Source organism: Phragmites australis, chromosome 22 (genome assembly GCF_958298935.1).
Source record: "Phragmites australis chromosome 22, lpPhrAust1.1, whole genome shotgun sequence".
Classification (NCBI taxonomy): domain Eukaryota; kingdom Viridiplantae; phylum Streptophyta; class Magnoliopsida; order Poales; family Poaceae; genus Phragmites; species Phragmites australis.
Window position 1 is genome coordinate 2767710 of NC_084942.1, and position 26650 is coordinate 2794359.

The following is a 26650-nucleotide window of genomic DNA, read 5'->3' on the forward strand; positions in this document are numbered from 1 at the left end:
TGCCCAGCGGTCACCAAGCGGGTGTTCTGGCGGCTGTGGAAGAAGGTGCTCTCCATCCGGCGGAGGCAGGAGGAGCTATTTCTGGCATTGATCAGCAAAAGAAAAGATCGAGACAACAATGTTCCTAAGGCTAATGGAGGAGAACACGAGAGCTTGTTGTCGATACAATTCTCGCCCACCAGTTCCCGAAGGAGGAAGGAGAGCGCGCGCTCACCGACACTGAGATGGTAAGCCTCTGCACGGAATTCCTCACCGCGAGCATCGATACCACAGTGACCACGCCCCAGGGTGAACCTGACGGGTAGTCCACCGTGAGGTTATGCTGTGCTGATACAAGCTAGCTAGTAGCCAGAAAACAGATGATGTGTCAATAGCATCGTGTGCGTTCGAGCGAGTACCTTGCAGCTGACTTAGGGGAGAGTTGCTATCAGTTTTCGTGGTCTCGTTGGTGTGTAAGAACATGGCATTGACGCATGACACAGTGTTGGATAAACTTGCATGCAGATTTGTTGTTGAAGGCTACAAATGCAATGCGTGCAAATGCGGGGTCTAGGGGGACACTCGGTGTCGTTCGCGAAAACAATATCACATGATGCAGGAGTTCTAAAAAAGAAAAATATTTTTCTATAATATAGTTCATAAAAATGAAAATATAGTTCGTCAAAAAAGGAAAAATATTGCAGAATTTTGTAGGTGAATGGACATTCGGCCCGGTTCTGGATCATTGTGGCATATACAAACTGGTCCACTTCGACACACCCAAGTCCATCTACAACTATCAACTTCACGTTAATAGCGCATCGACAATCTCTTGAGGCTCACGATGCGAACCCACCGTGTCAATGGGCTCTTTCTTCCCCTCCAAGCTGGAGCAAGCGGTCCACACTCGATATCATAGGATCATCTTCCTCATCTCGCACGTTTCCACTCCCCTTCCTAGCCGCCGAAGTCGATGATCACTGAACAAATGGGAGTGAAGTAGATGTCTAGAACCCCACATCCGTTCACCCTCGCCCCACATACCCCGGATCCTAGAAGAGTGAAGGGGAGGCCCCTAGTCATGGATCTGAAGAGAAATCTAAAGAGGGAGTGGAGAAATTTCCAAGAACCCGACGTTCGCACCTTACCCCAGCCCCCGCTCGTCATAGATTTGAATAGGGATCTGAAGTTCAGTCGCAGAAGAGGATGATGACCCGGATGAAGGGGCCGATGGGCCCAAATCCGAAGAAAGCAAAACAAGAAGAAACAGGAGTAGCTAGGGGGAACGGAGGAGTTGGTGGGAACCCAGCAGAAGAAGCATGACGTCGGCTGCAGGAGAGGGTTCCAGTGTCTCATTAGCTGACCCCGTCAACACCCCGCCACCCCGTATTCCTTTCCCAACATTCCCCACATCGGGCACGGTGAGGGATGTAGTGAAGTGGAGCAAGAAATGCAAAAAGATCGGCATGATTCTTGCAAAAGGTTACCTTATGAATTTCTTCATATTGTACATTAGATTGGTCATTTTTTAGAATGTACATCAGACTCTTTTGAATCCTTAGTATTTCTGGATTTTTGAAAGAATACTATGGTTTCGGGACATTCTTTGGTTTTGACAAACTAAAGAATGGGGAAAAGAACATTTTGGATATTACAATCTGAAGTTAAAAACGTTAGTTTTACTAAACAACAGTTTGTTTTTGGAGTTTTGGAAACTGCTACAGGGAGTTCTTTTCCCCTAGCAGTCCTGTCTCCAAAAGAAAAAAAGAAAATTTTATTCCATTTTCGTTGAGGAACACAGTGATAAACATGTGCAAATAACATGGGTATGTTGTTTCTTTGTATTTCTCATTCCACAGGAAGCAGTTCCATCGACATGTTATTATACTAATTAGCCAGACCCTTGGACTCACATGACTCCTCGACTTGCTAGCTGCGCGTTCACACATGACCTCTCAACGTACTACTTGCTCATTTACTTCTAATGCTTCTTGAGTACTTGTGCATCTAATCAATTAATTACTCTATGCGACTCCTTGACCCTGGTACAGTGGAATGCACATACACGTAATTAAAATCTGCTTATACCTGAAGTCTTAGATTATCGCCAACAAGATGTAGTTACATAATGTACTTTTGTGTTTGAGAATGATATATCGTACAGAACTTGCATCCCTCGTAAACCTAACTTTAACATAACGTCTTCTTTAGATCCTTGTAATTACTTTATCCATTTCATAATATTTAACCACGCTCACTATTACGTAGAAACTAAAAATACTAAAATCAAGTAAAAAAATACAGTAAAATAATCCTACTATCTCTAATCTAAATATATGTATGCACTCGAGAGCCTGAAAAAAAATAAACTATAAAATATATTTATTATCATAATAAATAAATAATTTAAAATAGATACTCTCAAAACTATGAAAAAAATTGCGAAACGAAAGAAGTATCTTCCTACCATGAGGGGTCCCAAGGACCCACACACCAGGGACGCCGTGCGGAGCCCAATGGACAAGGAGATGGTTCTGAGCAGCAACAAGATTATGGGAGCGTTGTTGGTTGCCCGTCCACGCACAGTTCTACGTCCGTCCGCACATTGCCCACCACTCGCCGTCCATCTGCGCGCAGCTCCCCGCCCGTCCGCTTGCCGCAGGCCTTCCATGGACTTCACCGGGGTGAAGGGGATGACAACTTCCTGCTGCGACACCTGCGCCATGTTGAAGCTCCAACGACCATGGCCTGGCCGCCCTTATCCCCCATCTCCGGCTCAAGCCACCGCCACCCGATCCCCTTCCATGGAGAGCCCTTCCTTTTGCCCACGGCACCTCCCTGACGTCAGGAATCTGTCCGCCGCGTCAATTTGGCCATCCAATGACCGGAGCTCCGCCGCGTGTCATCACCTGTCAATCCCGCCACCCTGCCTTCCGTTCGTTGTCCCGTTTGTCAGCACCATCGGATTGCTTGCGGCGTGGCGATGCCAATGCACCCTTCAAATGGCATTGGCTACCGCCGCACACGCAGAGGTGAGCCCCTCCTCCTCCTCGTCTGACCTCCTCCGGTGAATAAGTAGCAGCAACTTCCTTCATTTTTTTCTCAAGGGTATTTTAGTCCAGTTTCAAGAGCCCTGAACGATCAACAAAGGTTGACCGGATGGAAGGGGACGGAGATGGCATTTCCAAGCAGCAAATTGTGAAGCCGATGGCAAAAACAAGAATTGATAAAACACAATGGCATAAGCAAAATTCGGATCAGGTTAATGACAAAAACAAAATTGTCCTAGCCTTTAATACATATTATATGGTCACTACAGATGAACAGGAACAACATTTTAGCCTCTCATTTAAAACAGTCTAAAGGATACCACAAATATGTATAAGCACCTCATCTATTTAAGTTGCCTATTTGAATACATTTTTTGACAACCCAAGGCACAAAAGCACTTCTATGTGAAATATAGTACAGTCTCATAACCTGCTACGCTCTAAAAATTTATGTTCCTAAAACATTTCTTAAAAGCAAAATATAGAAAGAATTCTAATAAATTCTAGCCTTGTGCCAACTTATTTATAATGTTAGATTGAGTTGAAATACAAGATCAATAAAATTCCATCTAACCTCACAGCATCAACCTCAAAGGGGTGTAGTATGCACGACAGCCTCGAGTATTCTCTCTTCCAGTTTACCCTCAGCAACCCACATACCGCTCTTCTTGCGCAGGAGCTCCTTGTGCTCCGCCTTCTTCAGCTCCTTGAGCTTCTCCTTTTCCCCCAAGCTCTCCAGCTTCTCAGCTATTTCTTTGAGTGCTAATGGTGCCTAAAGATGCTGTTATTACGCATGCTTCTAAACTGAAACTAACATGGCTGAAACAGGCAGTTCTATGAATTACTACTAAGATGCCCACTTAAACCGAAACTGATATGGCAACTTACGTAATGGTAAGACTCGCATTCTAATTCAAAGAAGTCCGAACGGACGAGGCAATTCATCAAACAGGTTGTGTGCAATGGTGAACAGGGTAATGAGTAGGAGAACGTTAAGCAGGAGAGGGAAGGGGAAGGAGAAGGAGAAAGGGACGAGAAATTACAAGGGCCTGGCGGAATTTTTGCTCGAACGCGCGTCTGCGCGGCGGCGGCCTTGGCGGCCTTGCGGTCCTCGTTGGCGACGCAGGCGGCCTCGGCGCGGGCCTAGGCCTTACGCTGCGTCGGCTTCCAGGAGCTGCACCTCGTAGGCGTACTGCCGCCGCAGCTCCCGCACATCGCGCGCATATCCCTTGCGCAGCCGCTCCAGCTCCGCCCACGCCTCCCGGGGCTCGCCCGCGGGCTCCCAGCTGCCCAGGTAGCCGCTGGGCTTCGAGAACTCAGTGCGGCTCCGCTCGCACGAATTTTCTTTATTTTTATATTTTTATATTCTAATATTTGTAAAAATACACGGCTATTTAAAAATATTGCATATTAGATAGACGAAACTAAGATGTCACATTTACAACAGATAACAATTTTAAAGAATAAAGGTGACGCTCGTTCAACAAACGATACCTTTAAAAATTCAAAAAATATTGTGTTATATTGCTCTTAAAATTCAAAACAATATCAAAATTATCATGAAAAATTCTTAAAAAAAGTATGTTGTACAGGATTCTATAATCTATCTTAAAAAAAATCAACTCAAATAATAACTTGTACAATAAAAAAAAGACAAATTTCATTGTACGCAGTCTTAGTTTTGTCTGAATCTTTTAGAGATAAATTATAGAATATCAGAATTTTTCATGATAATTTCGATATTATTTTGAATTTTGAGAGTAATGGAACGTAATATTCTTTAATTTTTAAAGGTGTCGCCTGTTGAATGAGGGTGTTGCCCGTTGTAAGGGTGATATCTTGATGTCACCCATTGGATAGGTGACAGTAGCCTAGATATGTAATATTTTGAAATGATCGTGTATTTTTGTAAATATAAAAAATATAAATATAAAAAATAAAGAAAATTCTCGCTCGCGCTAGGCCTGCTGTGGAGGAGTGGAAGCCACGGAGGAGGGGGCGGAAGCTGCCGAAGGGGAGCAACTCAAGAGAATAGAACCCTCCTGCGGCCGGCCCGCTTCCCGGCTTTCCCTGAGGTACAGCCCGACCCACTTCAGATGATCTGAACTAGACTTGAGCAACGGTTAATTTTGGACCCGAAGCCGATGCACAACCCCAGCCTGTTAGAACATAAAACGGTTTTATTAGTACTCACAAGATAATTAACTATATTTAAGCATATATAATCTTTGTTTGCATTGAATATTATAATTTTTATATAGATACTTAACTCTATATTTTCTTAAACACCTAGTCATAAGCATCTATAACATTGTTCTTGCCTCAGGATATTCTGGGCCAATATTTTGCTGGTTTTTTGAATTATCGGCGCACCACGCAAAGAAAAAGGAAGTGTTTGTTAAGCCTGCATTCTCTGCATCACTAAAATTCAATTTTCTCAAATTAAAAGGCATACAACTAATGTTTTCTTCGAATTCCACATCTGTCGCATTCACGCCAGCATGTGCCAAAGGGCACGGGCAATGATAAGCATTTTCACATACTGAAAGGGGAAAAATGGAGACAATATATCAAGCATAAAAAATAGTCACTCTGAGAAAGAGGCACTTCTATCTGAAAAAAACAAGAAAGAATGCAAGATAATAGAGCTTTACATGAATATGGTTTTCCAGACCCATATAACATGTTGCTAACAGCATCCTAGCCCTAAAACTCCCCAAAAAAATAAACCGCCTAAAGAATGGAAAATGGTCTTCGTCGACCCATCCTTTAATATGTACAGTGTAAACTCCGAAACCGTCGTTGCTACTCTTAATGTATGATGGCTAAAATCATGTCAAATAATCAACCTCAACCTCCAAACGATCAGTAGCACTGCATACCATCAGCTTGATGGAAAAATGTTCATCCAGATTCCTCAGTGCCCTTCACGATATGCCTTCCACCTAAACAGAAAGCATGCTCAGGAACCAAATTAAACTCTTGTTCACAGAGATCTGGTGGGTATATAAATAGAGTCGTGTTTACTTGCCAAAACAATTAGCAGCTGCCACTCTGCTATTCCGGTAGCAAATGCAATGAAGTTCATCATCGCCACTCCCGGCAAGCACCACAACTCCAATTGGCACTCTCAGCAGGCTGTACACTTTCCTCCCAAGGTGAACAATGCCGGTGTATGTGCAGGCCACAGACCGCACATTTGAGATCAGGTGGTGGCTGAGAGATCTCGCACTTGTTGCACGCTACTTCGTCAGGGGATGGATCATTTGTTGGGAAATTTATATTTGAAGATCCTTCTTCTACCATGAAAGACATTTCATCAAAACAAACTCCTTGCTGATCAAAGCTTCCTTTGCAATTACCATCATCTTGCAGACCATTAGACATCCCAAATGCATTGTCAAGCTGCGAATCATCAGCTTCAAGCAGCTCGGTGAATGAGAAATAAGTTTGGGGTTCAAATTCCTCCATCACAAAGCTGCCACACCTAGTGTCATTCGACTGGTAATTAGCAGTGAAATCAGGAGGGGCAGCATATGCAGTTCCTTGGGAAAAATCCCAACCCAATAGCTCTGAAGCATCCACACTGTCAGCCTCTGACAAAGAAAATTCATTAGTATGGCTGAAATTGATGTTTGCATTCCCTGGAGTCTGATTCTGTATATAATAGTCATTCACAGGTCTGCCAGATTGATCAAGGTATTCACAATTTTTAACTTGTGCTCTTCTTATGGACAGCTTCTGGTTACTTCCTGGGGTAAAGCTTGCCATGTTCATTGATAAATCAGCATCTACTGTTTCTTCCCCAATCGGTTCAACTATTCCATATGAAGCAAGCAATGGGTCTTGGTCTGATAGAGCAAAAGTCTCCTCACTTGAGAGCATAGTTGACTGCGAAGACATAGCAAATGTTTGTTCACTGATTTCTGGTTCAGGCTTCATATAATCATCTGAATGAGGACATTGTGGTATGGCCCGCCTTCGGCACCTACAGCATCGGTATGCAACCAATTCAACTATTTTTTCTTCCTCAAGTTGCAAGGCATCACCATGAAACCAATCTGTATGTGGGGGGTATCAATAAGTTAAAAAACTGAAAGATAACACAAAAGGATGTAGCTCTAAGTTACAATAATGATAAAAGGACTTACTTCTGCACCTCTCGCAGCGGACATACAGGAAATCTGGAGAATAAGTTTTGTTGCAGAGACAACAAATCGGTTTTATTGACGAATCTATACAATCCTTGCTTTTTAGGATTACATCATTCGCCCTGAAATCACTTCCATCATTGTCGTTCTTATTTTTCTTCCACACGAGACCAAAATATGTGATTGCTTGAATTTTTTTAGGTTTTCTCGGTTTTTCTGACTTTGACTTATTAGTTTTAGCCTTTGGCTGAGCCTGCACATTAGCGATATTCTGAGTTGCCACATTCACAATTGGCTGGGCTTCCACCTTCGTAAATGGCTGGGCTTTCACATTCGCAAATGGCTGGGCTTCAACCTTCGCAAATGGCTGGGCTTCAACTTTCACGGCAGGTTCAGCAGAATGGGAAGAACCAACCTTAAATATTATTTTGGGAGCAGTCACTGGCTGCTGGCCATTACTCTTCTGTTGAGGCCGGATATAACTTGCATTTGTATTGTAACTTGTAAGCATAAGATTCCGCTTCTGGAGGCATAACTTGCATATCAAATTGAAAGTAGCATTGCCTCCTTTACTACCAACAGATCTGGCTGTGCACTCTTTATGACAATTACCTGAAAGTTACTTTTAGTTAGTAACATTGTGACTTGGTATCGGAAAGATCAGAAATCGATCAGTTATCGGCTTGTTACGAAGGAGGGGGGGCGGGGGGTAAGAGAGAGCGATAACAAACGACTTAAAGAGCGTGCCAGTAATACAGACCTTGACAAGAGCTGCATTTAACAACATCCCTGCACGTGGTTCATCCAAAATACATATACAAGAAGTGAAGAAAGTCAGTATCTTAAACAAGAATAAACATATGAACACAATAAAGAGGCCAGGTAGAAAAACCTGAAGGCAACATCCTTCTTGCATGAGGTGCAGGGATACACATCTCCCTTGTGAAAAAGATAAGAAAAGACATCTCCGGGAGATGCTTTCACTCGTCTTGGGTAGAAATTGGATAAACAATTAGCGTCTAACATTCCTGGTGTAGGCAAGGAGCTAATCCCAGCTTTCTGCTCAAACTCTCGCACCATGTACAGTGGCACATGGTTTTCAGCAAACCACAAATTGCTATTTTCGTCCCGATTACCTTCTGCTTCCAAAATATTCTTTGTTACACGAACAGGAAGATGCTTCTGGTTGGGAAACTTAAGTGCGTATCTTATCTTATTATCAACTACTTTTTTATCACAGATTACTGCATTTCTGAGAGCAGAAAAGTCCGCATCTGAACTTTTTACATCTGAAGGAATTTGATCTGGAGGGATGAATTCCTTCCATCTTATGTGGGCATCAAGATATCTAACCTGAGAGAAATGAATATTAGGATCATTGCTATTCTATAGGTTGATGTAGTACTCTTCTAACTATCACTCTATCAGGACAAAAGGTGCTAACCTGCAGAGCAAGTTGAGATGAATTCTGGCTTAATGCAACACATGCTCTCCAAGCAAATTGCCGAGTTCGTCTTGGAAAATTTGAGCCTTCATGGTAAGATAAACCTGCTATCCTCTTTTTACCACCTAGTGTATGACAAAACACGTAAACTTGTTCACATCCTCAATAATCATAGAGGCTGAAATAATAATAGTAGTAATAACAATAAAAATATGCAGTACCTTGACGAGCAGCTTTTCTTATGGTTGAACTTAGAAGAGCCCCCCTCTGCAAAATACGTTTTGAAATATTTCCCCTGCTCCACCAAGTCCAGCTGTTGTCATCATCGGTAACTGTACCACATTCAGATGCCATCAAACGTTTTCTGCCCCGCCTTCCACCAATCCCACGTTTTTGGTATGCAGCAGGACGGGATGCTCCAGTAGATACACCAGAAGGTTCCACAGGCCAGTCATCTATTAGCTTCGACCAGCTAGCAGAAAATGCCACTCCACGAATGTTGCTTTCCAACTGTGTATAACAGCAACAATTTTTATAAGATAACAATTGTATTTGTTTTTCACTGCCATTCATAGCAATAACTTTTCTGCAGATATTTTTATCTTTCTTTTAGTACCATTTATTGCATATCCAACTTGATTCTCCAGGTGTAATTAGTACACAATATTATTGCAGTAAATATGCTACTATATATTACATATTCTTTTCTTCTGCCTGCAAAAGACTTCATTGTCTAGTCCTTTTGATTATCCAAGAGTTACGCCTGCAGAAGCACTAGACGACATGCCACGAAATTTTTCTGTTTTGCTGTTACCTGGGTCTTGTTTTTTTAACATTGCCACTGATATTAGGGATATTCTTTTAAGATTGAATTAGTTTTTTTCTTGAAATATGCCTAGTCAGTTTATTTCTTGCAATAGATCATGTTTGTTTATTTCATGAAATATGCTTAATTGTGTTAGCCCTGTATATTGCCTCCAAGTCCTGGCATTGTAGAAACTATTCCATAATAAACTAGACCTATTCGTGGGCTACACAGCTACCAGGCTCAACTTTTACAGGTTCCAGTGGCGACTAGTCGCTTAGTCTAGACTAGAAACTAGCTCTCCTAATCATAAAGAATTTTGGACTGAACTTAGTGAATTAGCCCCAACCCAGACCAACATGCATGGCGTTCAGAAGTGTAGCCCAATAGCCTCTTGTCCTGGACTGACACACTGAATAGCACAAGCCCCTCATCGCTATCTAGTATAGTTATTAAAATCTGCCCATCCATCTATGAAATTTTTGCGATCTCAAATAATTTGTTGCCTAGTGCTTTGTTTCCCTGCTGAGTCAAATCTTAATGGTTTGTTGGAACAAGTTTTATTTCATTGTATTTCGATTTAATTTCCTTGATTGCAATAAACACGTGTAAGGAATTAATGTATCTAGCTCAGGCTGTATGAAGAAATCTGAAAACATGCTTCAAGAATTATAAAAAATATACAATACCGCCAGACAAGGGCAGGCTTTTGATCCCCCCCCCCCCCCCCACTTCTTCAGGCATGGCACCAGGCCCAGGCACTATAAGTAGAGGTCAGGTTTGAAAGAGGCCTAGCCAGAAACCAGTCCACACCTCAGGTTTTCATAATTAAAAACTGGAAACCCATATCCTGGTGGTTTTTTAGTTGTAAATGGAAACTACTACAATGGTATGCACTCAAGTTCATTATCTCGAGAGAACCAAGAAAATTTGCCTATTAACATATCTCTAAATGGGTACATGATTTTAGTACTGCACTCATCATTATATATACACTAAATAGCCTTCATATCACTTTAAATACTAATAATGTGCTGAACCACTTTCCTATTGTTAAAGGTACTGATGGTTATAGGTACACATTTGGATTATGTACAATGACACACTTCAGAATCATATAGTATATCACGAATTAGTTGTAGCATATTGAGAAGTATCAAAGAATGCTGAAACATGAAATGAATCCTATAACTCACTTCAAGCAAGAGGGGTACAACAGCTCTGCAGTTGGAAGCTTCTTGTAGCTGTTTATGCCACCGTTGTTTCTGCTGCATATCTTGCAGCGAACCAACCAAAAGGCCCCGCAAACTTTCCTCCATGTTGGCTAAATAAGCAACAATGCTGGGGAAATGGCTATCGGAATTTTTTATTAAACGCATGGTACTAAGAATTCGAGCAGATCCTTTAGCAGCATTTGCAGTGGCTACGTTAAGAAAACAAGCCTTTTTATTTCCAATTGCTGAACTTCTACAGGCAAGGCACCAACCACATCTATCTCTTGGGACTTCCATAAGCTTCTTTTCGGTACTCGGCCAAACAAACTGTGCGGCTGCTGGGGAAAATGCTTTCAGTTGTAGAGCATTGTCCGCAGCCATTTTCTTCCTTGGGTTTGCGGTCAGTTGGGATGCTGAAACCTTGCCTTCATCAGATGTAATAACAGCTAGATTGGCAGCAGCAGATGCTGCAATGTTACCATGATTGTACAGATTCATGTAAGCCTGTGGTTTAAAAGACGACAATTTTCCTGGCCTGCCACCACTCATGTTTCCAGGTCTTTCAGCAATCAGCTGAAGGTAGTTTTTACCTTGATAAGATGGACAAAATGATTCTGCCTTTGCAGAAATGGTGCTCACAGTACCTTCCCTAGGCATGCCATTAATTCCTGAAACGCAGGTGGATAAGTCTGTACGAAATAAGCTCTGTGCAGGCTGTGCTTGTGCTATGTTAGACACACCGGCTACAACAGACCCATTATGATGAGAAATTGAGGATACCACAGAGGGTCCAAAAGCTCCATTTCTGGATGCATTATGTATGTTGTTCTGACCTGACAAAGTTTGCCTGAAAACTTCATTATTCTTCTCGGTGACAGCACCTAAGCTAGTCATGCATTTTTGTTCTTCCAGGTGTTCAGCTGAGCACACTGTATATTGATTAGACACAAATTCCTGCTGAGCATTTGTCTGAGCAAGTGCTACTGTCTTACTGTCCCCACCATCTTTTAAAGTTGTCCAAACACTTCCATCTCCTGCTTTCCTTGGAGTAACACTCGACATATTGGATTGTGGAGTATGACTTGCACCGACTTCTTTACCTATTTTTGACCTCTCGCTCTGAGGTATATCAAGTAAATGCTTCCAGTACTCCTTTATTCTCCTGCATATATCCATATATGCATCTGAGGGAGCAAGTGTTTGAAGGACCTTGACAACATCATAATGATTGTAATATCTTGCATAAGACTCTGCATTTGAAGATGCTCCAACCCTGCAGTATTTGATAGAGTTAATATTGAAGGAAGTATATAACAAACCATAGAAGACTGGTGATGCAGAATGAATCATTAGTAAACCAAAGCATTATACAAATAATTTGCAAGAGCTTACACAAGCAAATAGTTGCAGGATCCTAAGAAGAGCCTCCTGCACATATCAATGCCAAATATTTGAGCTCCTCTTGCACCACGCTCAATTCTGGACGAAGTTGTTCCAAGCTTGTTAACCACACATTCTGGACAGAACCATTCTCCCTGGGGAAGAAAAGCTTTGTTTTGACCAATACATCTTGAATGATATGCCCATGGGCAGCCATCACAACATACCAAGGTCCCATCCATTCCACATATTCGGCAATCATCACTGTTGCCATCCTGAGAAGCGTTTGCTACAACAGCTTCTGTATTCGTTACATTTGGAGCAGTTTCCAGGTTCTGTAAATCATTAATCCTTTTGTAAGAAGAAGCCTTTGAGGCTCTAGTCGAGACTGCTCTTGAGCCAGCCTCCAAAAACGCACTAGACTCCATCTCATATTCCATCTCATCGTTGTAGCCTTCTCGATCCTCCAGTTCAGTTTTGAGATCTTCTGAATCAATGACATGATCACAGAGAATTTGCAGCACCTTCAGCTTCATGGCAACGGGAAGTTTATAGTATTCAATGGCTAGGAGGCTTCTACCAAAACCCTGCCCCCCTAGATTCTTAATGCAACCCATCACATAGAGGTACTCTAGTAGAAAAGTTGGCCAAGTCAATGTGTCTAGTAATGTCCAATCTAGATGCCTGCACGCAGTTCAAGGAAAGTGAAAATTGTCAGCATTTAAAGTAACAAGACACAACATTTACAAAGTATTTATTCTAGTTAAGAGGGGATTGATAGACTATGTACTTCAAGCAATTTGAAGCAAGCTGTGATCCATCAGCGGATTTAGTTACAAGATGCCGCCTTAGTGCCCGAAGTAGCGAGACATGTACAGCATCCAACAAGTTATTCTGTACAGTGCAATTAATGGCTGCAACAAAATCATCCAGCCCAAATGGACTCAGGAACAGCTGCACACTGAACGATCGCACGAAGTTATAGACAGAAAAGAGATAACTTATGGACTCCTCTGGCACAGCAATATCTCCAGATGATGGAGGCAACTCCACAGCCTGTATTGGTGGGCATGGCTCAGATGGTTCTTCTTTAGTGAAATCTGATGAATTGCTCGAAGATTCAACATCCTCAGACATATCCGATCCAGACCCACTCTGCTGCGGCGCATCAGGCCTGGCAGACATCTCGTATCCATCGACTCTTTGCCTAGTACTTGGTGGCCCTTTCACCTCAGACGCACTCCCTGATGAAACCAGCAAGTCCAGCTTCCTCTTCCTGCAGCTCACTTTCATGCCAGATGCACCATTCTCCTCAACCATGAGTAATTCCCGGAGCTGAGGAAGCCCCAAATCCTCACCATGTCCATCCTCAAATACCACAACATACACCCCAGTAGTGCTATCATAAGATGCAACCTTACCAATAAGAATCCTTCTATGCCCTGGAGTGCTCCGGCCGATGTAGCGCCCCACCAAGCGTTCCCCCACCTCCTCTTTAACCTGAAGGCCGCCAGCAGGTGTGGTGGTCTCTTGATTCACCGCTCTGCCCTCACCTTCCTCCATCTTAACCTCGCTTGCCACAGCTGCCGCAGTGCGCTCCTGCTCCGAGATGCTTCCCTCATTTACCTCCCCCGCCACCGACCCCGCAGAGTGCTCTTTCCCCGCGACGCCACCCTCATCCACCTCCATCTTCGCTTCAGACACCACAGGAGCCAAATCTTGCACTTCCCCCGGAACGATTCTCTCATTTACCTCGCTGGCTGCAGGCGCCTCTGGGTGCTCGTCGCCCGTGGCGCCGCCCTCATCCACCTCCACCTTCGCTTCAGACATCACAGAAGCCAAATCACGCGCTTCCCCCGAAATGCTGCCCTCATTCACCTCCATCTTGGACTCGCTCACCGAGGGCACCAAAGCACGCTGATGCTCCTCCGAGATGCCTTCGCCTATCTCGACCTCACTGGCTGCGTGCGCCGCAGCAGGCCCTTCCACCGCCGGGCTGCCATCGGCGGTCTCCGTCTTCGCCTCATCAGCAGCCGGCGGTGGGGCTGAGGCAGGGGATGCGTCAGGTATCCGATCGGAACCCTCCCGGGGCTCCACGGCGTCCATAGTATCCGACGCGAAAACCCTAGCGAGTGCGCCCTACAGAACCATCTGCATCGTGGATCGCGATCCACTAGCCGAGATTACGGCGGGATTGGTGAGGCCGAAGCGGAAGCGGAAGCGGAGCGAGACGGCGCCGATGCAGATACAAGGATGGGTGCGGTGGGGCACGAATCTGAGAGTTTGGGGAGGACGCCGAGGCGCCGATCCCGCCCTTCTGCGGCTCCGATGCAGATGCAAGGATGGGTGCGGTGGGGCACGAATCTGAGAGTTTGGGGAGGACGCCGAGGCGCCGATCTCGCCCTTCTGCGGCGCCGGCGACGGCGCAAGGACAGAGTAGGCGAATGGGACGGGCTGGTGGGACTAGGGCAGCGGCAGGGCTTGCAACGTTGCAACCCTATGGCGGCGGCGGTGCGGAGATGCCGAGATGATGGGAGGAGGAGGGGAAGGAGAAGGGGAAGGGGCAGGGGAAAAGGGAAGGGGGAGAAGTGCAGCACGAGGCAAAGGGCCGAGCCGCACTCCGACTCGCACCAGCCTGGCTCGCGACGCTCCGGTTCGTGCTTCCTTTCCAGAGTTCGGGTTCCGGGCCGGGTCGGTCGGCTCGCGCCCGACCCACACGTGGAGCGGCGGAGCGAGGCGGCCAGGTGGGACCCGTGGGGGCGGTTGGTTTTGTTTGGTTAGGTTAGGCCTCTGCTTCTTCGGGAGAGTTCGTGGGCGGGCGGACGGTTTCCGGGCTGGCGGGCGCGACGCGGACCGACCCGGTGCGCTGGGCGGTTCCCATCGTGTCCGCGTGAGCTGGCTGAACCGGGTCCGCCCGCGCGCGTGACACCACAGTCCAGTCCAGTCGAGCACGTACGGCGGCTGCCGGTCGACGGCGTGCTCTCCCGCAAGATGGAGGGAGGGAGGGAGGGAGGCGCCTCGCCTTTTTCAAATTCAAAACGGTGGAGGGAGGGAGTGAGGTTGCTTGCTAGGGGAGGAGGGCAAGGCAACGGTTTGCTCGCGCCAAGTGCCGGCCGGACTTGGCACTTTCAATTGTTGTAGCGAGCCCACTAGTGAACAGGGCAAGGTGTGCAAGTGTGACTGCACTTCGTGCATCCTTTGCGTAGGAGCTACATAAGTTGTTATACTTCGGTTCATAGTCACAAGTTGTTATATTTTGTCACGTTTAAGGTTAGACAGGTTTGATTTTTTTCTTGTTGTAACTTGGTAGCTCTCTTGAACTACTTGTCTACATGATTCTTTTTAAGGCTAGTTGTCTACATGGTTGGGAGGGTACGGCTAAACATTGTTAATATATTTTTTTTTGGAACTTTGATACCAAATTGTAATTCCGGGGGAGTGCTATATTACAACATTGCATCTTCAGAAGCAAGTTCGAGATTGGGCAATCGCTTCTATTCAAGATCACTAGGCCTCTGGTTCAATACTAGGTGAAGACTATGAATGTATCTGGGACACAAGGGTATCACAAAAACTTCAACATGAAGTATACACGTGCGCCAAACGAGACAAAAAGATTTGAGGTCTCAGAAAATTGTCCCTCAACAAATTGTAAGTGATTTTCTTGTTGTGCAGTCTTTTAGTGGCACACAAAATAATTAGTGAAAAGATGGAGGCCGTGTTTGGAGCGTGGAATTTTCCCTGAATCCTAGGAGAATTGCGATATTTCCTGTGAAATTAAAACTATTGCATTTCGAACCATTCTAGGAGTAATATTATGAGGTGAATAGCATTACAGGACACATGATAGTTGAAGAAACTGGTAAAACCTTTTTTTGTTTTTGCAATGAATTACACATAAAAATTTAAAAGTAAATTGAAACTTAATTTGTCAGTGTCTCAATTCATAGCCACCAAGATTATCTTTAAAGACTTGTGAACGTTTGTTTCTTCTAAATTGCTACAATAATTATCTTTTTTAACGTGGAAAATATAACGGTGAACTGTCTCAAGAGCATATCCACAACCAGGATGAACTACAGCAAGTTTACATTTTGAATTATAAGTGCAATCTGTGTTTCTTTGTTTGAAGTCATCTTGAGTTACTATGTTCATGCATCCTATTCTCCCTTGGCATTGAGAGTTTGAGACATCTTGGACCGGGCTAACAAAAATTCTGGCTCACCTCAGGCCGAAAACCTCTGCCCAGGCCCAGCTTTATAAGGCTGTCAGACAGAATTATCGAGTTGGGCCGGTTCATTTCAGACCTAAGCCAGGCCAGATTTGTCTACTTGGAACATATCTCTCCAATTCATCACTTTGCGTTCAAGAAAACAGAGAACATCCTATAAAAAAAAAAAAGGAAAACAGAGAACATCCTCTAAAAAAAGGGAATTATCTGATAAACTGTAAATCAGATGTGTCTCCATTTAGTAGTACATAACTACATAGATCTTTACAGGAATTATCTGATAAAATGTAAATCCCATGTGTTTCCATTTATTAGTGCATAACTACATAGATATTTACAGGAATGATCTGAACTACAGAACTTGACAAAAACAGCATCATCGATTACAAGATGCACTTGTTGATTGATGCATGTTTCTAAAAAAATGAAGCTGATGGAGAAAAATTAGCAAGTGATTGTTTTGTCTCAAAGATGCTATCTCTGCTTAAATATCCCCATCTCACATAATTTCATCTGACAGCCACCTGGATTTTCAGATATGGTATTGACATGTCACCCAACGTAATCTGCACAAGCATCGTAGTTTCCGCTAGCCACTGACTCCAATTTGGCCTTTGTTTCGAGCTCCTTGCCAGATCTCCACAGGTAATTCAGACCAACAAGCAGCTCAGTTACCGCGGCTTCAGTCTTCTCCTGATCTGCAAAATGGAGCGTCTGCACAAGCAGGACGCTAGCGCTCGAAGCGACGCTCCGCTGCTCAAAATTCCTCTCGGCCTGCCACCGTATCATGTTGTGAGCGAGCGGAGCTAGCCATCCTAGAATCCCCTGCACCGTGTCAGACCACTCGGCAGCCAGGATAGGATCACAGGACGTGTTCTTGACGAACGGCCTGAGGCGCGCTCGGAGAGACGCCCGGATCCTGTCAGTTAGCATGCCGTACAGCGCGTCCCTCTCGTCGGAGAAGATGTGGTGAGGCGAAATGGCGAGCTTCTCGATGAAGATGATGAGATTCGCGTAGTGCAACGCCAAGCCGGCGGCGCCGAGGGACGTCTCTGGCGCGTTCATCTGCACGCCGTGTGACGACTCGAACACGGACATAGAAGGCTTCGCATTTGCATGATCCATTTGGGATTGGAAGCAGATGCTACTGTAATCGTCGTTGCTGGCTGATACGTAGCTGAAACTCAGTGGAAGGTCGCCGTCTCCATGGAGGCACCTGTTCCTGACCGGAGACTTGCTGCCACTGATCACGCAGCCGATGATGTGCTTGCCAGACGCCGGCCACTTGAGCTGCCTCAAGCTCTTGCTCCTGGACATGAGAAACCGACGAACAGCGTCACCATTGGCAAGCTTACCAGATTTTGTGCGCGGCAACCTCTGAGCAGTGTCTGCGGCGACGACTTCTGAAGGATACACCATGGATTGCATGCTGCTCCCAACAAAGGAACTGCTCCATGAAAGCCGCGAGACCTTGGAGTCATCATCGATAGAGATGGAGACGTTCAGGGGTTCCAAGTCGAACACCTCTATGACTCTTGTCACGATGGTGAAGAGCGACCTGGCGAGCAGCCGGACGGCGTAGTCGAAGCTGCGGTTCCAGAGGGAGGCCGCGCGGAATCGGTCGACCTCCTGCCTCTGCCGCGCCACGCGGAGCGCGACCTCTGCTCCTCCGGCGGTCGCGGCCGTGCGCTTCCCCTGGCGGCCGCGGACCTGCTCCAGCTCGGCGAGCACGTCGAGCTCGTGGCACAGGTGCGCGGTGAACGCGACCAGGCGCTGCATCTTGCGCGCCTTCCGGTCCATCTTCTTGTCCGCCGCGTACCGCAGCCCGTGCGGGTCGGCGCCGCCGCCGCCCTTGACGAGGGCCGCGAAGAGGGCGTCGAACCGGCGGAGCAGCGGGTCGGCGCAGCGCTCGGAGAGCCGCGCCACGGCGCGGGAGAGGTCCCGGCAGGCGCCGGCAACCTCGGCAAGCGCGAGCGCTAGGAGCACCGCGTCGTCGTCGGCCACGAGCCTGCGCAGGCCCTCGAGGCGGATGGCCTCGCCCCGTAGGTGAGCGAGCTGGGCGTCCCCGAGCGCGCGCCACAGGGTGGCCGCCCGCGACATGAGCGCGGCCACCTCGAAGGCCAGCACGCCCACCCTCTCCCCGCCGCCCCTGGGCACGCTCAGCTTCCGCATCTCGCGCGCGGCGGCACGAGACGGCGCACCCAAGAAGATGAAGTGCAGTGGCAGGCCGGCAGCTGTGTTGTGTACGCGGCGCGCGTGAGGTCAAAAGCATCTCGCGCCAACGGTTTTAAAGCTGCAGTGTGCATCGGTAGTGTCACGGGGGAGGGCAGTGACCGAGCGCGCAGTGTAGGTGGGAGTTGAAACCGAGCGGCGGTTGCGGCATCTCGAGGGATTATTCGGCGCTTAGGGGCGCGGTGATGGAAAAGAGTTGGCAGATTTTGCTGGATTCGGTGGGTCGGGTCGGGAGACGAACGAGACGGGGGCGCGTTCGGCGTGTCGGCGTCCGCATGTCGGAGCTCGGGAAGTTCGCCGGCGCGGCGCTTCCAATGATTGGCACGAAATGGCCAGGCACGGCCAGACGCCCAGGCGGGCGTTTTTTCTCTTCTCGGTGGCTATATTCTGAGCTGGTCCTTGGAGCCTTTGCGCTGCCCACGGGTCATGGTTACAAGGCTGCATGGAATGGAACGCGGGTTTTGGCGATTTGCTGATGTCTATGGCCGACATGTATGACGCAACTTGTGTACGTCTCGTAGTCTCAAGGCTTTCTCGAGTGACAAATGCCCGCCGGAGAAACGATTTGCTTTAGTTCGGTTTTTGAAGGTAGACTTTTAACCATTATTTTTTCTCACAAAATATATAGTTTATAACTACAAAATTAATATAGTGTGAAAGAGTTTTGAAATATAAATCTAGTTGTATATTTTTATACATTAAACATACATATAATTTGATTAATTATTGGTCAAAATATATAAATTTTTGATATTTTTAAAAATAAATACACCTTGTATTTTTGAATGGAGGGAGTATAATATTGCATCAAGAAACGTTTAAAAATGGAAGTTGTGTGCAAGAATACTTACTGATTTGCCCGACTCTGCGAGGTCAACCTCTAACAGAGCAATTGTCATTGACCGATATGAAATATGAAAACCCCAATATAGAAACACTACTACAACACGCCACATATATGACGGATATCACATTCGGTTACAAAAACCCGACTGTGGTAAATATAAGGCAGACAGTTCCCCTTTGGAGTCGTCTGCTGTTAGCTCGGGGGAGCTCTAGGAGGGGGGGGGGGCAAAAACCGCCTGGGATAACTGGACATCACAGACTGGTCCCAACAACAATTGTCTGTGATATAGCCCCATACGATTGCTTATAGGAGACGTCTGTCATGATAGCCCACATCATAGACGGTTCTTTTAAGTGAACTTTCCATGATAAAATGACAGATAGATTTCTATAAGAGTCATCTATTATATGGTTGCGATCACAATCAGTTCCCACATGGACTTGTCTGGAGTATGAAGGGTCGAACCGGGAAGACAACACTTAACACTTTATATTCGCACGGGAGGCAGTTAGGGTTTTCTCACCCTCTCACTCTACTCTCTCTCTCACACACACTTGGTTCTCGACAGATCCATGGCGTGGACACCTCCTCCTCATCGTCGTCATCCTTCCCGCTTCCTAATTCACCACCGCCATGGGTTTCGCCTTTGCAATTTTTGTCGCCAACCTTATCCTCCGACTGTGACAGGGAAGGCGCCGACAACAACTGGTCGGTCGCTCTCTTCATCGAGCTCAACTACAGTGAGGAGGAGCCAACGTCCAACGACGGCAAGCCCAATGTCGAGAAAGAGTTCAAGGAAGAAGAGTCCAAGCCTAAGCCTAAGCCTGAGGAAGAGTCAAGCTACAATGGTGACGACAATGAAGAGGTGCCAAATTTGGGCGACATAGAGGTTTTCAACAAGTACAACAGTGACTTCGATTAAGAATGACTATTTCACTTGCTTGTATCATTACGAAATGGAAGGAGTAGAGAACATGGTGTCCCAAGCATAACTTCCTCTATTTTGAGACTAATTCTCGTTTGGTGGAGTTCTAGCTCCTAGATTCATGTGCGTAGTAGCAAATCGAGTGACCCGGGAACTATTTTCTATGTTTCAAAAGAAAAGAAGAAACTATTTTCTGAATATGATGTTGACATGGCTATGCTTAATACAATATGATTGCGTCGAATAAAGCCCTATCTTGCAAAATCTTGTAAAGAACCCTTGTAACAAAAAATTTGGTCTTATTAACTTACATCTAGAAATAAAATGACGCCTTTTGGCATTGTTCTTAGTGCGTATATGATCATTTTTCAGAGCTTTCTGCTTGTTTTTTTTTCTAGAATGTGAGCTTTCCAGTTGAGCTCAACCAGTACAGAACATGGTGTCCCAACACAACTTCCTCTATTTTTTCCCGGAACTGAGCTAAGGTGTGAATGTATGTCTACAACATCTAGATTCGAGATCTCTTCGACACGAATTTGAGTATCTATTTCTTCTTATTTATAATGTTATGTAGTTCTTTCTAAATTGGCTGAGTTTTTTTTGCTTGTGTTTTTCAATTTATATGAAATTATATTACGACAAGCTGTGTGTGAATATGGTTTCTTTTGAGGGTGCAAGCAGCTAGTAGCTTGACACTAAATTTCAAATGATGCCATAGTCGGTCCTTTTAAGAAACAAACTGTGTTTCAAATTTTAGTTCCTCTGCGACAAACATTAACGCTTCAAATGTCTCAAATTTGTCTTTCTTACTGTCATGTTGTTCACTGAACTAGGAGCCAGATGCATAATGACAGTTTATATTTAGAACTCAAAAATATTTTGCGATCAGAATTTACCTTCTGTGATTAGTACGCTGAAGTCTCATCGTCTTCTGGAAACTACTACAGAGTAGACCTTGGGGCGGTTTGGTTTGTATACCAAAACTTGCCGATGCGACTTAGCAAAATTGGTTTCATTGATCAACTCTGGTAAAAGTACGATTCCTTCCTCCCTTGGAACTCTATCAATGTCTTAGGCCATCCTAACCGTTTTCTGTTAGGGTCCAAAATATTTTTACAAAGAAATTTTCGTTCTTTCAACGCTTCAACGGTTTTCCTTTACGGTTCTCGTTATAAAGAGATTTTCAAGTTCATTCCCCTCAGGATGAGATTCTCTCCTTTCCTTTCACAAATCCCTTCGAAGAGAAACTATTGTAGATAAAAGAAAATAAAGGAAATATAAATAGGAAGGAGAATCGAGAAGGAACGAAATGAAGAGAATATGGTTGAGATGATCTTACCAATTTATACCCAAATTGGTGAATCAATTTGTCACCAAGTAAACAACCCCTGATTCAAATGTTTAGCGACACCAAGTAAACAGCCCCTTGAAAGCTTTTCCCGCGATTCTTATTCTCGTCTCTTTGGAAATAAATTTGGAAGGAACGCAGCACAAGAATTTTCTAACGAAAGGAATTGTAGGTGCCAAGCTTATTAGCAAAGATTAAAGAGGAAGTTTGGACGCGGTGCCTGGCGGGAGCCAAAGATCTGGACCTTGTCATGCAGAACTTTTAGTTTCTAGCATTTTCAAATCTCCTGAGGAGACTCAACCTCCGTATTTCTCTGTTTGGCTGGCCGGCAGCATAGGCCAAGTGCATCTCGCTCGTTTCCTTTTTGGGTTTTGTCGGTCTGATGGGTTGATGGATCTTTAGACTTTTATTGCTACACTATCAATATAATCTGGCGAAGCTCGCAACGATGTTCAAAAAGAAAAGGGTCCCCCAAAGAAAAAGGGTAAGTCGATGGGAGATTTTATTCCTTTTCAACGTTACCCGAGTAAGACCGACTCAGGCAGCACCAGTGCTACAGTAAAAAGGCCACCACGCCTACAAAACGACTCCAGCAGCATCTGTCTTTGTGCTACAATGTTGCGGCAGTGTGGGTTTGTACTCCAAATTTGGAGTACTCTCTTTGCTTCCTCGTCATTATTTATAGATGATAATTGTGGGTTTAAAAAGAGGAAGAAAGTAATAGGATGTAGGAAATATAGTAACTACTGGAGATAAAAAAATAAAAATACTGTAATAATGGTACGTAATATTATAATAGTGTTATAGGGAATAAATTTTTAAAATATTCGTTGAAGATAACCTAACGTTACTTTCGTCTAAATTATTGCGCTCATTTGAGTATATGAAATGCAATAGCTATAGGAACACACTGTATATCCATCTTTTGAGACCGCAGCTCATACATTTCCATCTTTCGCTGCGCTGCCATGCAACTTCAGTAAGCTTTTCTGTTTCCAAGGCAGGGACAGTGAAACATACCCTCTTTCTCTCTTCCTGCTAAGTGCATTACTGACGCGTATAGAACTTCCTGCACATTTCTATTTTTTTAGTATTTCCTGTTCTAAGTGTTTCGAACGAATTGACAGAACAGCTGCCGAATTATATTAATAAGAGTACCGACAGAAAAGAAACAACACCAAAAAAGGCAAAGAAAAAAAAGAAGGAAGACGAGCACCGCTAGGCCTATTCTCCGCTCATAAGGCGGCCTAATTGCTCTTCCTGCTCTAAGTGTTATCCTGTCTTCAGTTTCTTTTTTTAACGGGTGCCGCTCATCCGTTTCTTTCTTCCTCTCTGCTGTTCCTGATGTTCTTTATGGTTGGGTCCTCCTTACTGTTAGCAGAGTATTTATTTTCTCAATGGGTATATTACAATGGATAGCCTAGCGCCATCCTTCTTGTTTATTCAGGCCTGTTGCAGTTTTATGGCTACGAGGATTTGAGCTTTTACAGTTACAGCACATCATGGATTTGACTGCCTTTTTTTTCACTTTGAATTCCACTCCAGCTACTGATTTCCCAAAGAGGCCAAACATTTACCCATTCGATCTTATCTCCCAGTTGCACATCTGTGCAATGGACGGGGATCCATGACTTCACGCAGAGTGAACGCGGTGAGCCGTTCAGTTGAATCGTAATGGATGGACAAGATCACTGCTACAATATCCGATTGCAAATAACTGTAGCATTCACCCCTCTGACTTCAACCTTGTCAGGCAGGAGGAATTGGATCCCTGTGCAATGTGCAGTGCAGGTTGGCCATGCAAAACAAGTACTAGTGCTGCAAATTTAGGTGTGTAAGAGCAACATCAACAGCATATCCATATTTTACCCTCTATATTTCTATATGAATTACGATCTATAAAGATTCTCCCTCTATATTACTCCACCACTCCAACAGTACATCCATATTTCACCCTCTATATTCTTTCTCTTATTTTTTTAATAGTATTCTATAACAAACAATATATTCGTAACGACTATATTTTATAAATTAGTACATTAGTTTATATGAATATTCACGAATTTTTCCTATTTTTTGGAATTAAATTTATGCCTAAAAATTCAAGCAATGTACAAAAATAGTCAAATTTGGAGAATTTTCATTTAAAATTTGTAAGATATTTTTAGTGGGAACCGTTTAAAATGGATTCTTTATTACATATTCTATTAGTAAAAAATCTTTATGATTTTAGCAGCTTTACAAAGTCACTTTTTGAATTTATGAAAGAGGATAGAGGAAATAAATTTTTGAAGCAAAAGCTAATTAACTGTTGCTGGCCTCTCTCGGCCCTCTACAGAGTCTGCAGTTGCTAGATAGCGGTCCAGGAAGGACACACTAGATTTAGCGTGCGGGCAAGGCGATTTGAAGGGCATCTATAAACAGCGTATGCGTCACCATGTCTGTTGAAGGCTGGTTTTAGAGCTGCACATACTACTTTAAAAATAGAGGGTATGATAGCGTGAGTGTTGGAATTGCTCTAAGGCATCTCCAGCAGGATCCCTTTCTACTGCTACAATGCCCGCAAAACCCTGTAGCACTAATATTTGCCGATCGCGGAGGCCGGTTTCGCTCTCCAGCAGGAATTGTATTAGGCAATATAGTGAAGCGGAGAGAGAAACATATTCTCTAAATTTGCAGCTCCTCTCTCCTCCTCTTAACACTGTTTACAGATAATGACTGTGGATCCGAAAGAAAGGTGAGAGTGATGGAATATAGAAAATATGATAGCTACTGGAGATGAAAAAAAATAAGATATGATATAATAGTGTGAGGGGATACTGTAATAGTGAATGAATTTTTAAAGTATTTGCTAGAGATCATTAAAAAGAAGATGCCTCATCGTGTTTTGTGATTTTGAAAAACTAAAAAGAAGATGCACATCGGGAAAGGTGCATAGAAAGATGAGAAATGAAATGCTTTGTTATTGCTACTAACCGGTATTAGTAGTACTAGTGGTAGAACTACCCTATCTCAACTACATTAAAATGAGTACTCCCTCTATTTCTGAATAAATATCTATTTAGAATTTATGTTACTCATATTTTATTTACACACATATAGATGATCACATTTCATTGTGTCATTAGATTTTTTTCTGCACTTGCTTATTTATTCTTACTATTTACTACAATATTCGTCCATATATAATTGAGAAAAGCGATAATCAAAAGTGTTCAGTGCAGACATAGTAATATCATCTACAAATGGAGTGAGTAGTAATGAACTGTATGGTACAATCCCCGATGTGATTGCTTTTCTCTCGGCCCCTAGATTTTTTTTAGAAAACAAGAGGGTAGAGAAGACATACAGGACAAGTCGAGTATATTTACTATATAAAACACGAATTTATTCATATGTTTACTTTTTATCTCTTTCTTTATTATCATCGTATCTAATAAAAATCTCTTAAATTCAAATAATATTTGTGTTTTTTTTTTTACGTACGGGCATTTAACTAGTTTATATTCAAACATGAGTTATCGTGCTTATAAATTAAATTTTTCTAATTTTGGACTACAATGTCAATTAATACATTACAGTTGTTTTAGCTCTTTTCTCCTTGAGCCATCATCCGTCTCGTTCACTATTTTACTGTTCAATAAAAAAAACTGGAGGTTATGTTCGTCCTCTAACCTCTAGTACACTTTTGCAGTCCAACAAATCAGATTATTGGTCAAAGGAGAGAAAGGATCACAAAGAGCAGGAAACCCTGCCATTCTTGTACAGTTTCTGCCCCAAAGCTCCTATTTTTTATTTGTCATTTTCTCTTTGTATCTTATCATTCTCTCTGTAATGTTCTGAGTTAGGACCTACTGGCTTTTGTGAACTTATGGGAGATTGGAAGAACTAGAAGAACCGGTTTCTCTGGACAAAGTTGGTCTATTTGGATTTAGCACTATCTATAGGAACATCAAAATACCGAGAAATATCATATGGTAGGTTTTGGAGAAACACAAAGTCCTAACAAAGTACATTACCCTCATCAAGGATATGTACAATAACATTGTGACAAGTGTTTAGACAAGTGAAGGTGTCACGATGACTTCCCGTTTAAAATATGACTACATCAATGGTCAACTTTGAGTCTTTATTTATTTGTTTTGGTGATAGATGAGGTCTCAAGGGACATTAAGGGAGATATTCCTTGGTGTATGCTCTTTGCTGATAATATGGTGCTAGTTAACGAGAATAGGATTGAGGTTAATAGAAAATTGGATTTGTGAAGATATACTTTAGAATCGAAATGTTCTAGACTTAGTAGGATCAAAACTGAGTATATGAAGTACGATTTCGATGATACTAGGCATGAGGGAGAATGTGTTAGTCTCGGTTCTAAGAAGGATACCTTTCGATATTTGGGATCGATGCTATAGAGGGATGATGATATCGATAAAGTTGTTAGTCATAGAAGCAAAGCTGGATAGATGAAATGGCGCAAAGCTTATGGCATCATTTGTGACAAGAGGGTGCCACAAAAGCTTAAGGTAAGTTCTACAGGACGGCGATTCGACACGTGATGTTGTATGGTGCCGAATGTTGACTAACTAAAAGGCGATATACCCAACAATTAAGTGTAGCAGAGATGCGTATGTTGCGATGGATTTGTGGTCATACAAGAAAGGATCAGATCCAAAATGATGATATACGTGATAGGGTAGGGGTAGCACAAATTGAAGAAAAATTTGTCCAACATCGGTTGAGATGGTTTGGACATATCCAACGGAGGCCTCTAGAGTCACCTGTGCATAGTGAGATACTGAGACGCGCTAATAATGTGAAGAGAGGCAGGGATCGACCAAACCTAACATGGGAGGAATCTGTAAAGAGAGACATGAAGGAATGAAATATCCCTATAGAACTATCCACAGATAGAAGTGCATGGAAGTTAGCAATCCACATGTTAGAACCATAACTTATACTTCAGTCTTCTTGAATCGTTATTACTTTTTTTTTTACTATTACTAGTGCTTTTATTATCATTATTATTTTCTTATTACCTTTT

At 43.8% G+C, this 26650-nt stretch overlaps 2 protein-coding genes and 1 pseudogene across 4 annotated transcripts; all 3 read right to left on the reverse strand.

Annotated features, from left to right (window-relative positions):
* Positions 1 to 4093: 4093 nt before the first annotated feature.
* LOC133905384 (uncharacterized) lies at positions 4094 to 6117 on the reverse strand (annotated as a pseudogene).
* Positions 5580 to 14617, reverse strand: LOC133904389 (DDT domain-containing protein PTM-like). 3 transcript variants are annotated; one of them, XR_009907480.1, is made up of 10 exons: positions 12814 to 14617; positions 12036 to 12707; positions 10626 to 11916; positions 8846 to 9134; positions 8625 to 8749; positions 8073 to 8533; positions 7941 to 7969; positions 7181 to 7792; positions 6061 to 7090; positions 5580 to 5974 (listed from the first exon to the last, which is right to left on the reverse strand). XR_009907480.1 is itself a non-coding variant. In XM_062345859.1 (9 exons), exons 1-9 carry the CDS (start codon positions 14127 to 14129, stop codon positions 6117 to 6119), a joined length of 5769 nt encoding a protein of 1922 aa, XP_062201843.1. In that variant the 5' UTR covers positions 14130 to 14617; the 3' UTR covers positions 5580 to 6116. The 3 variants fall into 3 exon arrangements, 1 of the variants encoding a protein (XP_062201843.1); XR_009907479.1 differs by having other exon boundaries at positions 6057 to 7090; XM_062345859.1 differs by having other exon boundaries at positions 5580 to 7090.
* A 1921-nt stretch (positions 14618 to 16538) lies between these two features.
* On the reverse strand, positions 16539 to 18493 carry LOC133905122 (uncharacterized). Its single transcript, XM_062346835.1, has one exon. The coding sequence runs from the start codon at positions 18424 to 18426 to the stop codon at positions 16807 to 16809; it is 1620 nt and encodes a 539-aa protein (XP_062202819.1). The 5' UTR covers positions 18427 to 18493; the 3' UTR covers positions 16539 to 16806.
* Between the last annotated feature and the right edge of the window lie 8157 nt (positions 18494 to 26650).